Source organism: Marmota marmota, unplaced genomic scaffold (assembly GCF_001458135.2).
Source record: "Marmota marmota marmota unplaced genomic scaffold, marMar, whole genome shotgun sequence".
NCBI classification, from domain to species: domain Eukaryota; kingdom Metazoa; phylum Chordata; class Mammalia; order Rodentia; family Sciuridae; genus Marmota; species Marmota marmota.
Genome location: NW_026000016.1, coordinates 15,415,722 through 15,433,579, shown reverse-complemented (window position 1 = coordinate 15,433,579; position 17,858 = coordinate 15,415,722). Strand labels below are relative to the sequence as shown.

At 35.6% G+C, this 17,858-nt stretch overlaps 1 protein-coding gene across 1 annotated transcript in view; it reads right to left on the bottom strand.

Moving 5' to 3' along the window:
- The window catches only part of Fmn2 (formin 2), a 352,705-nt gene continuing 334,847 nt past the window's right edge, over positions 1-17,858 (bottom strand). Inside the window, 2 exon segments of the mRNA XM_015483532.2 lie at positions 1-354; positions 1,293-1,374. Of these exon segments, the coding sequence (XP_015339018.1) occupies positions 328-354; positions 1,293-1,374 (109 nt within the window). The 3' untranslated portion in view covers positions 1-327.

The window sequence follows — 17,858 nt, the reverse complement described above, 5'->3', positions numbered from 1 at the left end:
ATTATTCATTTTATTTTCATATAAATTAACATCCTAAAAAATTGACATAGAAACACTAAATACAGTATTGCACATAGTGATCTTTGTTAAATGTCCTATTACTTCACTGAAGAACGGTATTATACACATTGGAGGGAACTGAGGGGACAGGAAAACTACAAAACAACAACAAGAAAAACACTAGTGTTTCTTTGCACTTAAGCTACAAACTAAAAGGTTAAGAAGAAAAATGATCAAAATGATGTAGTTTTCTTCCCACCCTCAGGTCAGCTGAATTTTGTGGAAGTTGTTGCAATGACTCATTTTCATTGTTGTGCCATTCATTGTTCATGTTTTCATGCTTATCTTTGCTTTCTGAAAATAAATGCACCAGACAACAGTTGTAGTTAGAAGAACTTAAAAATTAAAAAGGGAAGGTATTCAGAGTAGCTCAAATTAGACCTTTTCATTTCATTTCTAATGAAGATTTAATTCCTTTTTTCTTAATAGAGCTATTTAATTTTATCTCAATTTATCATGTCTTTTCCACTTAGACTACAATCCATTAATCTAATTCAAAATGTTCCTACCTGAAGATGTAGCTCAACTTTTCATTTAAAACAGCACCATTTACTTGCATTAGCAGCAAATGACAATTAAAACGTTCATCAAAACATCTAAATTATCATAGGAAAAATTTGTCCTTTTAACCAAGACCTTCTCTCCCAGGGTGTGCAACTTGAAATTTTATTTTAAGGGAGGGAGTGGTCAAGAAGAAAACAGATTAGTTTGTTAAATTCAGCCTATGGACCAACAACTGTCAGATACAGCCAACTCTGTAAAGCTGCTAGGTTATGGACGAGGTCTGAGCATCCTGGGCAAAGCACAATGCTGCACATCGCATTTCCCATTGTGTTTCAGATCCCAATGCATTGAATCCCATATTCCAGGTACTCTAGGTTAAAATGCAGCCTTTGACCATGATGACTATGCAATGAAGAAAGTGGAAGATGGCTTCTTGCCCCCCAGCAATGTTCACATGTCCACAAACATGTACACTTAGTAGATCATCTTAATTCTTAAGTTTCAAAGATTGAAGACTGAGATTCTCATAACTTTCTGGGTCTGGCTAAACGCATAAAGTAAAGGAGATTCTTGGAATCAGAAGCTCATCATTTATTGAAACTTAAGAGGAAAGTAATTAAAGTATTATTACATAAGCTTGAATATATTATGAAGACAAGGTTCCAAAGCCAAAGAAAATCACAAGTTAAAAAAAAAAAAAAAAAAAAAAAGAACAGTTAAATACTTACAATTCCAGAGTCATGTCTTGGTTTTATTTTATACAGTGATTTTCCTTTCTTCTGCCTGCACACCTCTTCGGCTTCTTTTACTCTGAGAGGGAAGAAGACAATTTATTTAAAGAGCAATTATCTCCATAGATCACTACAATCCATCTTATATTAGGTGAACAAGCATCAACTCATTAAGAATTTGAATTATCAGAGAAATACCACTGGCAAAGGGAGGTTGAATGATACTGACTTTAAAACATCAACTGCCATTGCCATTCAGGCTTATTCATGCAGAGGGTCTCCTTCTCTGGATGAGGGTGAGCCCTGAGACTGGCTCTCCATTACATACATAGGCTTGGCACCATTACATAAATCAGAAGCATTACCAAATTAAAGGATATCACGTGTTTATTTAAAACTACTTCTGGATCATTGTCCATACCACACTTACCTATACATAAAAGTCATTTGCAACTAATAGTTGGGCAGTTTCTAAAAACTGAACTTCATTGAGCGTAGGAGCCAATCATCATTTAATGAAATGAAAGAGTGAGCAGTAATAACATTTTAACACTTGTAGGTTTTCTTTTTGTACATACGTTCCAAGGAAAGTAGCACTGGATTTACCAGAGGTATACTTTAGAGAGGATGCCTGCTTGGAGACAAATCCTGCATTATTTGGCACTGCTATTTGATCCTGGTAATGTCCTAACACCTGTGAACCTTGAGACTCCCTCAAATAATGGAAGGAATCAATCACCTAGAAACTTAAGTTATTACTATACACAGTGGTTGCAAAGATTAAACAGAATTTCATTTAAAACTACTTTATAAATTGTAAGGCACTATAAAAAGTTATGATTGCTCTAATTAAACAAATAGGACTCTGTAAAACTGGATTCTTAATAACAAGGGGTGCTACAAGAAGAAATATAACTTATCAGGTTAATTTACTTTTTTAATCTTGTGATTTTTTTCCCCATGGGAATTAAAACTGATGTATTTCTGGAGAAACTGAACAGGCTATGGTTTAATCTCAAGAAAATACATTTTGTGTAGATTATCAGTCTAATTTCCTGAAAAAGAAGAATTATAAATATATTTCTTAAATCCTGTGGCAAATGGTTTACAGGCAGAATTCATCTTCTCTACAATGGACTCACTCCTCTTCTTAAACAATAGAATGAAACAAACAGTTCAGGTTAGAAGCTCAAGATTGATGTTAAGTTTACCTTAAAGCATGACAAATGAAAGTAATTCCTTTTAGATGTAAAATGCTTGCCAGGTTGATACTGTTAGTAATTCCAGAATATGATGACAATTTAGATGACACTCCATTGTTACCACTTTTATTACTTTCTACCCAAGCCATAAATTGCCTTTAATCCTTCCCCTAAACATCTGACCACAAAAACATTTTCTTTATAACAAACTAAGGATTGTAGAGTCCCTGTCTTCCTCAGAAATAGCTACCAGTAAATTTAAGTTGAAATATTTGGATAGGGAATTAAGGACACTTTTTTTTTTCCAGCACTTAGCCAAAATCCAGTCGGTCCCCTCTTAAATTTACTTGGAGTTCTTGAAATCATTTCATGGCATTTAAGAAATTTTACTTTGTAAGTATTTAGATCCCTTAAGCATCCTAATTTTCTCCTTATCCTATTTATTTTGTTCTCAAAACACATTTTTATGAGGATCACAGGAAGATGATTCTAATACAAACATACTTAATTTTGCACAAAACCAAATTCCTGATGGCAGAGATGATGAAAATGGAGGAGAATGTGCGTCAAGGAACCTCACATGTTCTCGAGGCTTAGCCATTTATTTGACAATCATTTATTATGGAGTAGTAACTCCAGGTCAGGGTCTGGGCGCAGCTCTATTTTATAAGGACAATTAAATTCAATGCCTAATAGGGGAGAGACACATAAGTAAGCAGATGACAACAGTGCATTTAGGGCAACCACTTAGTTTTGTGTCAGGTATGACTGTGTCCCAGAGGAGGTTCCTAGGGTTGGTGGGCAGGGGCTATGAAAATCTTTCTGGAGCATGTTGACAACTTAGCCTGTTTAAAAGATAAATTTTAATTGTTCATGCTTTTCTTGGAAAGGGAAAATGGGTCTGAAGGTGAAAGAAAAGAAGACTTTCAGGGGAACATATGCAAAGAGTCAAGGAACACACACTGAGCTTCACCAACCATGAGCAGTTCCCCCTTCTGCTGCCGAAGCATCCCCATACTACTGGATGCCAAAGTTCAAACTGGTACTCTGGTTTATGCCTCAGTTTCTTATATGTCTGATGAGAGTTAGTCAATCACCTCTAGAGTATGTATCTCTAAGGTGCATACACAAAAGACTTGAGAGGCTGGAGAATGGAGAACCAGAATGGCAAATAGGCCACTTTAATTTAATGAAAAGATTCATGGATAGTCTCTTAAAATGCAGCTCTCTAGGTCCATCATATTCATTCTGACCTAGGCCCTGTGTTATACATTCAGAAGCATCACCCAAGAGAATCTGATGGTGGTGGCCTGTGAGTACCACTTTGAGAAACTGTAGTCTGAAGTCCAACTGTGCATCTGAATTGACCTTATAGGACAACAAGCCTTCTTCATCTTTCTCTGTTTTACCAGACTGTCAAAATCTGCTTGCGTCAGCACTTTGTGATTCCCACCACTCCTAAGTTTCCTAGCAATGCTGCTTCCCCAAAATGCCAATTTTATTTCAACACAACTCTGACAACAAGAAATTTTTTTTCCACACTTGACACAGGAAAAAAAGAATGTGTCCCTGGAGGTCAGACATGCTTTCAGAGTTGGCAAAAATGAGAAAAATAATGAAGGAGAAGTCGGTACAGAGTCAGTGGTCGATATCAACAACTTCCTACATTGGCTATGGTGGAGGGTTTTCCATCTGCCATTTCAGGTCTTTGGAGTCACTGCCTGTGTACTTTCCATCTTCTCTTCCTCCTGCCTCACCCCTTCACTGATGCCTAATGTTTCTGAAACTGAGCAGGAAAAAGATGTCCATTTCACAAATCAACATTAAAGGTTTTAAATGAAAAGGCACAGCAGAGATAACATTTAAATAAATAAGATCACCAGTATGTCTCATTTTGGAAGAAGGGAGGAGGAAGGAAATAAAAAGAGGTTTACACAGAGAGAAAGCAGTTAATACAAACAGATAAATAAGCTGACTTAAAGGGTGCCTCCAGTTAGAGTAAGATGCTGAGATAAGTTCTAGCTAAAGGAATGGAGTTCCTGGACTTCTAGACAGTAATTTTAGCTGCTTCTGGGCTTCTCCATACCCCCTCTTCAACTCCCACATACTTCAGTGTGCACAGCTGCATTTGGGAAGCTGGGGAGGCCAGAGGGCTGACTTACAGATAGGCAGGGTGTCACACCCCTAAATTTCAAAGAATGTAAATTTCTAAGATACTGTACACCTAGTCATCTTATACCATTCAACCTGCGTATTCAACAGCTTGTCTGAGAAGACAAAAAATAATGCTGGAATGAATATAAAATCTGAAATTCAAGCTTATAAAGGCAAAAAGAACATGACACCCTTAATAGATAATGACTAAGTTCTTGGTGCCACAGAGTCCCATTGACAGGAGAAGCCACAAAACTTTGGTGGGGAATAGCACTGTGAAGTTGTCCTCCAGTTGAAACTATTTACTTGGTCAAAAAAACCCCCAAACAACCCCACCCGCTACACACACACACACAAAAGCACACCCCCAAACAAGAACAATAACAACAATAAAACCTGGATGAAACAAAACATCCTTAATTATGAAAGTTTAGGTTAACTCTAAAATTTCCTATACAAAATTGATCTTCTAAAAACTAAAGTTGAAAATGTCACCTAAAGAAAAAACTAAGTAATCTATTTCAAGTTTGCTTCTTTACATGCAAGTAGTCTAAGTAGGAACAGCTTCATTTTGTTTTAAGATCTTAAGCTTAGACATTATTAAGCAAAGAAAGTTTGATTCTATGTGAATCAGAAGATTTTTAAGGTTTACAATATCATAGAAAAGACAGATGTAAGAGAATAAAAATTAGTTGCTATAGTTTTTGTTAAACTTTTTTTAAATTCATATTATTCCTTTTCTTCCTCTCAAAAAAAATGTGCCTCCAGTTGTGTCCTTTTTATAACTGGGTTCACTTCACTACTGGTTATTCTAAACAATGAAAGTGGTTTCTCATTTATCTCCTCATAAAGATGCATTTTTTGCTCTGCATTCTCCTCCCTAAGCCCCAGACCCACTTATTGTCAGGACAACATATACAAAAAGTTCAGTGTAATTAAGTTTAAAAACAGTTTTTGAGATGAAAAATGAAGATACACTCTGGCAAAGATACAGAGAAAACAAAGCAGATATCTCTGCAGCCTGCAGGCAGTTCATCTACCTTCTAGACCAAACACGAAGCTGGCCGCAGTCTTATCAAGAAAACAGATATGTTCTCATGGTTCAATCCAGTGAGAAAGGGAGCCACCCTTTTGCCATTAAACATCAATAATTTTGTCTATATAAGTATCTGTGGCAGATGGAGGCATTTCCTGCAGGCTCCCACTCAGCTTGCTGAGAATAACACCTTTGTCCCTGGAGCATGCAGGCCTTACAAGAGATTTAGGTGTAGCACAGAGAAGTAATGTCACTGGTCTGAGGTCCTGATACAGTAAGCTAAGAGTAGACATTATTACTCCCAGTTCACAATGCACTGAAACACAGCACCCTTAAGCTGCCTGTAAATTAAAAATTTTTATCCAAAAAGAGAAGAGTGTGAGAGGCAGAGCCTTAGACAAAGGCTGGTTAGGAGTACCAGCTTTGAATCTCTCTCCAGATGAAGACAGAAGTAGGTATTAGATGCCTTGTGGAATTAAAGATGATTTGGGAATGTTTATTCCTAGCTTTGTCTTCTTTATAACTTTAATGACTTAAAACACACACATACAAAATTACAAAACCCCTGAGATATAAGGAGAACAGAATCAACCAAAATGTCACTTAGCATTACCCCAATAAAAAGAATTTACGTTTTCTCAGGTACGTATTTCAAAATCTCATTTCTGAAAGTTTTTACCTTTTTTTGAGAAGGAACTGCATTTACACCTCATGTGGTTACACAAAACAATTAGAATACGCACTACGCACAAAGTAGCTAGTGACAGGAAGAAAAATCAAGTTTTAGAGGAGCAAGTGCCAGGATAGCAGGAGCAATAATAACAGCAAGTACAGCAGGACATTGTGCTGTGAGGTCCAGCAGGGCCTGGCCCAGCCCATGGCACATAGGGCCAGCACAGGCTTCACAAACAACATATTCCACTCACTTCCCAGTGACAAATGGAGCAAGTCTGCCGCTTTTATAAACAAGATCTATGTTTCCAGGAATATCTGTAGTTTAAAAATCTATGATTTCACAACACTTAGATACGCATGTTCTATGCTTTTGCCCTTAAAACTGTAGATGTATTTCTTTCATGATATAAAAAGCTGATAAGCAGAGATTATGTGCATTATGGTTTCTTGAAACTATTTTTGGGGGGTATGTATGGTGAAAAGACATGGAGGAATCAGTCATTCAAAAGAAAATACATTAAAGCAATTGAATTAATTACCTATAGTCTGAATCTCTTTGATGACTATCTAAGATTATTTAAGATTCAGAACATTATAATTCATAGATAAGCCATCCTAGGTATGATGACCTTAACACTGTAATTTAGGAATGACTATGGATACATAAAAATGAATGAATGTTTCTGTGTCCTCATTAAAAAAACCATATATACACATAAATCCTCATTCCCATTTACCCCTTGCTTATTAAAAAAAAGCTGTCAATACTTTCCTAACTGACATATCTACTATCTGTTTTCTTGTCTTTACTATCTTCCACTATGCTAATTACTCTGAAATGATTAATAAATCTCTAATTCCTTCAATTCTCTTGTTCTTTGGTCCTCAGGGAACTTTTGAGTTTTCCACAATTTTTCTGGACATGCTGCTTTAATCTCTTTTGCTGTTTCTTTATTTATTAAACTTTCTCTCACATGTCATGTCATCCCCCCTATTCCTATGGTATCTATAGGAAATTTCCATTTTGTAATTTCAATTGTCATTTCTATGCCAAAAGGCTTTTAGAGCCATATCGCTAGCTCTGACTTTTAATACAAGCTCTAGGTCCTAGGTGACATTCTCTACCTTATCCACCCGGGCCCTGGTTAAGAGCGTAACTACTCATAAAATTCATCCGTTCCTAGATAAACCTTGGAATTCTCCCTCTTCACCATGCCCTCAATGCATACACAAATGGTTAACAAGTTCTGCTATTAATTATTCCTCAGCAATGATTTTAAAAATCTGTCCCAACCTCTTTAATTCCACTGTCCCTAATTGTTTGTCAAGCCTCCTTATGTCACCTGGACCATTGCCATATATTGCAGAATTCATCCTTCACAAACATGGGAATCATCTGAGCTCCTTATTCATTAGCCAAGAAAAAATTAAGTTCTTTAGTGAGGTATTCAAGCCCACTGACAGTTTGGCTCCAACTAACCTAATTTCCCTTTATTCTCCAACAATAGAGAACCACTCCCACCCCTATGGGGCATTTTTATTTGCTTAATCTGTCCCCTGGGAATGCCCATTTTCTTTTTTTCTTCCTGTGCTCTCCCAAGAGTCCTTCAAGTTAAGCTCAAAATTAGCTTCCTATAGGAAGTGTCTCTAGGAAGGTTTATTGATGCCATACTTGGGGTTTCACATAACTGCCTTCAGATTCTTATTTTAAGAAAGACCTATGGCTATTTACTTAGTTATTTTTTTCCATTGCTAAATAGCAAGTTCCTTGAGTCAAGTGATCATCACATATAGTCATTTTTTACATTCCAGAGCCTAACATTGCAGATCACAAAGGTTAGTATTTACTAGATACTTGAAAAACAGCTAACTCAATGAGTGAATGATGATGTTAAGGGAACTTACAACTGAGTTAAAGAATCAAAGGGGTGAATTTTGGTAACTAACTGGGTTTTGATCTGAATCTCTTAACTTTTGCAATCTCTTTAGCAATGTATCTAGATGTCCAATTCACATTTTGTTTAAACTAGCCAGGATTTTGTTTGACTTAACCTTTGAGTTTATTGATTTACTGTGGTAATTCCACCTGTAAATAACAATTTAGTTTGAATCAATATACATGAAATTTAAACCATGAAATTGGTTAGAGTATCACACTTTCTTCTATCTTGAGAGAAACTGATTTTGTGTTCAGTGTATGATTAGAAGGACACTGTAAGGATTCAACATGAAATCATATCAAACTAGCCTCATGAAAAGATAAATGACATAGCTGTAATACACATTCATTTTAACGAGACATCTAAGGAATCTCTCATGGGATGTTGGTGAACCAGTTAGAGAAAAGATGGTTTATGAGAAAAAACTTGGGTCAGGTAAGGTGGCACACATCTGTAAGCACAGCAGATCAGGAGGGTGAGGCAGAAGAATTGCAAGTTTGAGACCAGCCTCTGAAACTTAGGAAGATCCTGTCCCAAAATAAAAACTAAAATTAGAAAGTGCTGGGGATCTAGCTCAGTGGTATAGTGCCTCTGGATTCAGTCCCCATTATAGCTAAAAGTTCATTATCCCTTTCCTTCAGAGAACCTTCCACAGAATAAGAATCCTAAAATATACTACTATATAAGCTCCTTGAAGGCAGAATCCTTTCTGTTTTCTATGCCCACCACAGGGCCTGGCTCATCCCAACAGCAGCTAACACCTACTGAGAACTTATAATGTGCCAGGCCCTAGGCTAAGAATGTTTAAAGACATTATCTCCTTTATATCTTGCAATAACTTATGAGATAGATACTGTCAACTGGCTTTTACAGATAAGGAAACTGACAACAAAGATCAAATTATTGGATCAGGGTCATATATCAATTTGTGGCAGGTCTGTAGTTCAAATCCAGACAAACACAGACAATCTACCACCACAGCCATTCCACCATTGGACCTTTTTGATAACCTTCTTGGGCGGGGAGGGGGGCGGGTCTTCTCTGCTTTAATAAAGCCTTTTACTTTCTACTCTAACACTTACCTCGGGTGTGCTTCTCTAGTGTTACACTTCAGCATTTGGGGAAGCAAGAACTCCTCACAGTAACCAGCCATATCATTATTACCCAAGACCTACAACAATGGTTCCTAAGTGTGCAGAGAAGAGCTTATTAAAACAGACAGCTGATTCCTACCCATTAGGTGTAGAAAGAAAGTCAAGAATGTGCTTTGTAACAAGTCCCTAGGTAGAATATATGTCCAGGAGCCACATTTTGAGAATCCTTGCCCTGGAGAACAGCATAATGACTGTGAAAATTTAAAAACAAACAAAAGCAACATTTTTAGTGTTTAATGAATCTGCAGCCATCCCTATCTTCCTATTTTTCATTTACTTACTTTCTTAATTTTATTAACATATATGTACTACAGATTAAATACTATATATATTAATTGTATTTATTTATTCATCTTTATATTGTTATTATAGAATCATCTGATTATAAAAAATGAGTATTATAACTGAACAAATAAAAATGTGTCAGTTCAACATTTTTTTCTTAAAAAAGAAACTACTTAGAAAACTGTGTTTTATCAGGCATGAGAAGGAAGCTCTATAATTGCACACATTTTGAACTCTTCAGGCAAGCATAATGGAAACACAATGGGCTACAGGTGTTCCTCTTTGAAAAAGAGAAGTACATAAGATTTGTCTGAAGATGATAAAACTGTCAACACATTTTTTGAGATCTTACTTTCTAGAAATTTTTAACATTTCTCTGAGGAATGTAAATTGTAGTTGAGATAATTTTAAAGTACATAAGATAGATTTTTCAGTGGAACATTTTTTTAGCAAAAACCTGGAATATAAACTGAGATGAAAAGTGAACTTAGTGAAGGTATTTCTGAGGAGAGGAAAATATTTAAGGCCTCAAAAATGTCATGCTGTTTTTTGATGATGATAAAAGGTTTAAGTTTGAAAAAAAGGAAAAAAAAAGACAGTTAAAGGAAAGTCAACATAATTCCTCTATAATCTCAAATCATAACAGGCTCAAATGAAAAGCAGAGACCAATGGTATCGCAGGCAAGCCCTGCAAATGTCCACTTTCTATACTGCTATAAAATTCTTAGCAAGGCTCACCTTCCATTTTGTAAAAAAGAGCCTGAATTGTATGCTGTCTTTCACAGTATTCCAATAAGTATTTAATAAGGTATCAGGACCTCCCACCTAACCACAAAAACCTATCAAAAGATAAAAAATTAAAAAAAAGCACCAAAGTGATATTTAGAACTTTTCTTCATAACTTTTTAAAAAAATATATACAAGCTTAGGAATCTCTAAAAATAGCAATATTCGGGTTTGTATACACGTTAGGATGTTTATGCTTCTAATCACATTGTTCATCACTAATAATTTTAAATCTCTGAACTTAGAAAAATATGAGTTTGTTTTTCTCATGGATCATTTAATTCATGTTAGACTTGGTTTTCCATGAAATTTACAAAAGTGGTTCAGTTGATGTGTCCTTTATCCAAATCCTGTAAAATGTCCATATTCTTTCTGTACATATTCAGGATGTTTTAGATTTCTTAAAAATGCTAAAACAATAGTCACTGGTACCACAAACTTATGATAGTAAATAAAACAAATTCCTGCCATATGTGATGGCCAAGACTATTACAAAACTATATTTGACAGCAAAGTTCATCCTTTATTATAGGAGAGTACTGCTATTTACTACATTTGACATATATCATACAAACATCCTTTTACTATTTCCACCTGTGTTAAGATATTTTCTTAATCTGTTTTTTTTTTTTCTTTTTTGCATGTGGTTCAGAAACGTTTGATTATAACTAGTGAGATTTAAAGTTAGCTCAGTTGGAATTTATACTGTTGTTTTGACACTTTTCTAGAAAGGATAAAGTGTATAGATCATTTGTATCCAGTTTTTTAGAAAGACTTTTGTTTTTTTTTTTTTTAGTGGTTGGGAGAAACCAGAAATTCAGTTATTCAGAGTTTAACCAATTTCCTCCCTGAAAAACTCATAAAAGAGCACAACAAAGCTATTTATATCAGAATGGCTTAGAATTATGCAAGAGGAAGAATGGCTTAATTAAGGAATAAGATTTGGGAGATATAAGGCAGGGATGGACCAGGGAACACACACACATTAATTAAGGGGCAGCAAGGGTCACAATTTTTTCTCTACTGGATTATTCCTATCCGCTACAAATATGCTTTTTATCCTACCATCCCCCCACTTACAAACAAACAAACAAAAAAACCTTAATCCACTCCCCTCCCTAGCTAAATGCCCTTTTGCTGAGGTTCTTTTCATGTACAAACTCTTCAAGAGAGTTGCCTCTACTTCCTCTGCTCCCATTTAATCAGCCATTTGTCCCTAACCACTCAACAGAAATTGCTCTTGACAAGTCCTACAACATTCTAAATCCAAAAGTTAAGAACTCCTCTTCTTCATACTAGCACTAGCAGCATGGTTCTTCCCGTATGCCCTCCTTCTCAAAACCCTGTTTTCACTTGGTCCACCAGACTGTACCTTCTGACTCTCTCCCTGAATTATTATTATTATTTTTTTTTTACTTCTCTCCTCTGGCTTACTCTGCTCCATCCACTTTAGCCTCCATGCTAAATGCATTTCTCTCTCAGCCTTTGTACTTGCTGCTTCTTGTCTGGAATGTTCTTCCTCCAGATTTCAACTAGTTTATTCTCTAACTTCTTTCAGGTCCCTATACTTATTGCTCAGAGAAACACTGTCAGGCGAATTTATATAAAACAAACCACCTTCTATAGAACGCTGGCTTTCCTTGGCCTGTACTTTTATTTTTTGCAGGGCGCAGCATATATTTATTGATGATCTGCTCCCATGATAATGAAAGCTCCATCAGGGTTGAGATATGTTTTTGTTCACACCTTTAGTTGTATGTTGAATGACTTCACTAAAGTATGTTGATAAGTCCTAAGTTTAGAGGGAAGAAGGCAAGGCAGTATTCAGGGTTCAGAGAAAGCAGAATGTGAGTGACTACAAAGGAAAATGAAAATTTGAACTTTGTATCCGCCTCCTGTTTCCCAAGAATTGGCTCAGGATATTCAATCCTTAGAGAATGTACCTTAGGTTGGCAATACTGATTTCAGAATAGCCTAGCTCGGAGAACTTCTCTCAGAGCAAGGATGGTGAAGGGTTAGGCACACTAGAAAGGACATAGCTAAAATATCAAGTGAAGCCCAGGCTGAACAGAAAGCTAAATGAATTCAAAAAGTCCAAGGACTCCAAAACAATTAAGAGAACTGAGAATATCATATTGGGGAAATAGAAAACCTGGTAGCACCTGGTATCAACTATGAACAGTTGCTTCATACCAAAAGTATCAGAAGATTCTTTAAGTAGAAAAGGGGTTGATTCATCTCTGTGTTTCTAGAGAAAGTAGAATTAGGGTTAGTGAGTATGTGGTTCATTAAACCATATTGCCATTTATTTTATAATGTTTCACCCTTAGGGCCAGATGGTTTACAGAAGTCAGAACTTTCCCAATTTCCAATAGGAATATGGTATATAACATTACCAAAAGGGTCTTTTGTAGCATGGAATAATCAAACACATCACTATTTCTATAGTAAGCAAATTAACACTCGCACTAAGTGGGCTGAGTAAAAACAATGAACAGCCTCATGTTTAAACTGAATTCTGCTGATAGATAAGTTTGCTATAACCCTTATGAATAAACTTATGATTCCAGTGGTTCGGGGGTCTTCAAATTGTAGATAGGAGGTTATGACTTTGTATTATAAAATTATGAATAAAATTATTTTATGACTATTCTCCCAAAAGGTGGTGAACTCCATTATTCTTGTTAGGTATTTTATCAAATAATTAGGTAAAAATGGATAATCATTCTTAAAATTAGGAATTTGGATATGAATAATTCATTCTTAGCTTTTATAAGGTCAGCATTAGTATGGACATTTCTTTTCATAACTGTTCATAAAGAATAAAATAAAATATTTTTGGAAGTCAACACATTTGCTTTTCACTGTACCCACCAGTTTACATATGGTCATATCCCTATTTCTCTTGGATAAGAGGCTCTGAGTGGCATTTGGTTCTCACTAAAGTGTCTGGAAAACCCTAGTGGATTGTAATTAGTGACAGAGTATGCTGTGGGTGACTTTATTTTCTTTACTAGCAACAGATGAAGTACAGATCTTTATAAAATAGGAGGCAGTTTTAAGCTTTCCTCACAATAACAGCCATTTCACTGATAGGTTTATATTCTTTCCTGAATGGTTGTGTGATTTCCAGTAACTCCTCATCTGTCCATTCATCTGTCCATCCATCCACCTGTCTGTCCTTGATACTAAAAGGAAATAGCTTTTCCTTCATTTTCTGTAATTTGTAACAATATCATCTAGCTTCTAGTTCCTGACTTTGTAATTTAAATAGACTTAGCGCCTCCTCTGTTAAACTCCAACGTCTGTTTTTCCATGCTCTGTTGATGGTTTTGATTAATGTTTAACTGAGTACATCAAAATAAATAAAGAGAGCCAAAGAGAAACAATCTTTGTCTTTTAAAGAACTGCAATACAACTCTGCCATAAATACAGATCTATAATCTAAGGGATCAGAAACCACATCTTAAAAAATGATGATGATCAGCAGGGGTTAGTTGAGTTGGTGAAGAAAACAAAACAGAACAAACCTACAAAAACTGCTATATTCACATTGAAGAAGGCATAAGGTTCCGTGGCAAGAACACTTTTGGCTTAGTTATAAATATTGAGTGGCAGATATGGATGCTAATAAACATAGATACAGACAATGACAGAGAATCTCATGTGATTTATAATCTCTGTGTTTTTCACCTTTTATTTTAAGCACTATTATTCTTCCTAGTCAGTATATTTTATTAAGAATTGCTTTCTTCTTCTTTTCCAAGTTTTTCCTTACTATTTTACTCATGAAGAGAAAAACATTAAGTTCGTACATAATGATAACAGTAACTTAAAAATCAATGGTAGTATTCATGATATTGAGCACCAGTGATGAGCTATTCATTGGCTTGGAAATTTTGTACTTAATATCATTAATAGCTTCAATGTCATGTACTTTAGAGATTGTTATTGCAATTGTACAAATTGGAAAGCTAAAACTGACTGAGATTAAGTAATTTCTCAAAGTTAAGAGCTTATAATTGGTATTGCCTCAATTCATGCCTTGGAAAAAACAGAATTGAGAAAGAATGGTGGAGCTGGGTGCAGTGGCACATGTCTATAATCTCAGCCACTTGAAAGGCTGAGGAGGAGGATCACAAGTTCAAGACCAGCCTAGGCAACTTAGTGAAAACCTGAGTCAAAATAAAATATAAAAGTGCTGGGGATACAGCTCAAAGGTAGAATTGCCCCTAGGTTCAATTCCTAGTACAGCAAAAAACAAACAAAAAAGAATGGTTGACAGAATAGAATTGTGTGGGGTTTAGCTTCTATGAATTTTAGCATCAAATCCTTCTAATTAACACCAAGTTTATTGCATTGACAATAATACCAATATGTTAATGACTTTGACAACAACCAATGTTAACTGAGAAGTTTCTATATGTAAGACTGTGCTAAATGTTTTGTACTTAGTAGCTAACATAATTAATTACAGGAACTGGGTACTGTCAGAACTTTCATTTTATAGATGGGGAAACTGAGGTCAGAGAGGTAAATCAATGTGCTGAGGCTTATACAGATACTGTCAGAGATAGTCAAATCTAGCTCTTTTAAACTAAAAAGCCATTCTTTTACTGACTATAATATTCAGCCTTTATAAACTGAAAACATTGAGAAAACTAATCAGAGGTCATGAGAAATAAACCCAAATACAAACTCAATACAGAATTACACCTTAAAATACTATATTCTGTCTTAAAAATAGCATTTGAGTTTAAGAACGCATTAATATTCACATCTAGTCTGACTTTTAAAATGAAAGTTTTTGAGCTATTTGTGAACACTGGAAATGCTCTCAACTGATAAAATACACTTTTTTTCTTCTTCTAACTATACCTCATTTTACTTATCTCCCACATATTCTTGGAAAGCTTTAAAGTGGCCAAATGGAATTTTATCAAAATTTCCAAAAATGTTCAACCCCCCCACCCAAGGCTGTAAGAGTTTGCCTCTAGAGGTTAATTTTTAAAAATAATCTCACCTAATAAAATTAAGATATATCTGGATATACCTTTTGTCTGATGTGCTTTATTTTTGCAAAATACGTATTATCTAGACCCATAATATTAATTAGAATATTCTAAAGATGAAAGAGTTGGTTGTTTTCTCTTTCCTTTTTCTTTATGCAACAATTTTCAGAGGATCATCTCCAATACATTTTGGTAGCTTATATACTGACCACATACATAATGATAATTATGATATTTTAAAGATTAGATAATTAGCACTTTACCTCCTTTTCCTTATTCAACAATTTTTTGAGGCTCAATTCCAATACATATTTTTTGGCAAATTAAAACTTCAAGGATGGGGATTCTCACTTTAAACATCCACTTCTAGCTATTTTAACTTAGAAATGAATGCCTATTTATGAGTATTCAACACATTAAGAGTGCAAGTCTAAGCTGGCACACTGGTGCAGTAATCCTAGAAGATCGGGAGGCTAATGGCAGGAGGATTCCCACTTCAAAGACAGCTTTAACAACAGCGAGGCAGTAAACAACTCAGTGAGACCCTGTCTCTAAATAAAATATGAAAAATGGCTGGGGCTGGGGCTCAGTGGTTGAATGCCCCTGAATTCAATCCCTGGTACTCCCACTCTCCCCTGCCCTGAAAAGAGTGAATGCCTATAATATAACTTAATTTACAGTCTTTATCATTTTTCAATGTGATAACAGATGCAGCCCAATTTAGATGCTCATATCATAAAACAGAACTATTAATAGCATTTAAATATATAGAGCAAAATACTAAATCCTTAATGTTACTGCAAACATATTCTGTTTCTTTAAAAAATAACACTGTGTTTCTATCATGTCTTATGACTGTGGGCTGCCTCCCCCTATTCCTACCACAGGCTTACCTTGATGAAATACTAAGTCAAGAACACCTTCTACTGCTTAGTAGTTCTACTCTTCCATGTCTTATTTGCTAGAGACAAAGGTCATCTTTGGATTAATGGAATTCAGGGGATCAGAACTCTCTCAGGGAAGGAGCAGCCAGCACTCTAATGGAGGGTACTGCCTTTCCTCTAGGGAACATTCCAGTCAAGTCATCTCCCAGCTCAACCCCAGAACCACCCCAGGGGCAGAAGAACACAGTAAAGCCCAAGAAGAGATAGGAGTGACTACATGACGCCAAGCACTCCGCTCACAGCAAAACAGCTTTAGACTCAAGGCAACACAGCCCTAATTCTGTGCTCATCAACACTATTCAGTAAAATATTAATATTTCTTTACAAATAGCCAGGAAGCTTAAATTTTCTTGTCTCCAAGGAACAGGGGACGTCTACTTCCTGACTGCACCAGCACAAGGATACAGATATCTTCCCTCTCCAATCTTAGCTTTCCCTTTGCCAGCTCCAGCCATTAGCCAACTCCACACAATGCAAGGGGAGAGGCAGATCAGGCCAGGAGAGGTCTGCATACCCTTTGTGTAAAGTTAGAAGTGGCAGCTCTCAGGATGATCCCCACTCTGTAGGCACAGCTGGATAGCTGTTTGGATAAACAGGACTTTATACAGCTCAGCATCAAGTTTTAAATCATTCAAGGAAGGACTCTGTAAGGACACATACCAGTCTATCTCCAGAGGGAGATCAATGAGCTGTGGAGACGTGTTGGCCCGGAACTCTTTCTTTCATGGAGATACAGTGTGTGACACTCGGGTGCCAGCTTAACTGCTACTCCTAAATGAAGGGATTGGCCTCTATAATCAATTGGAGGTGGAACATGGCCAAGGCCAAGTGGGAGAGCATGGAGGCAACACTGATGGATTTAAATGTTCATTTAAAATTACCAAGAAGATAAAATGACAGATAAAGTTGATTAAATAAATTTTTCAAACTTAGAAAGTCATTCAGAGTAGCAGGGATTCTCAGATTTTACTCGGGAAACAAAGACAAAATAAGTCAAAATAGGATACAATAACAAAATAAAAATGCTCATGGGCTTCAAATAAGACAACATTAAAACATATTGAGCAGAAAAGCTGCTGGTATGTCTATATATTAATATTATTATGATGATTGAAAGCTTATGTGTTGTAATTTTAAGAGATTTATATGATGTTAGTAATTATACTAGATATAATTCTATTTTCATTTATTTGACTCTGCAAGATTAGTACTTCTAAAAATTCAAAATCATAGCTCCTAAAATACCAAAAACATTAGGGTATAAATTTGAAGTGATATATATGTTTGTGTGTAGTATATATATGACATCTCTACATATAATATATTACATATATTATATATATATATATATATATATATATATATATATATATAT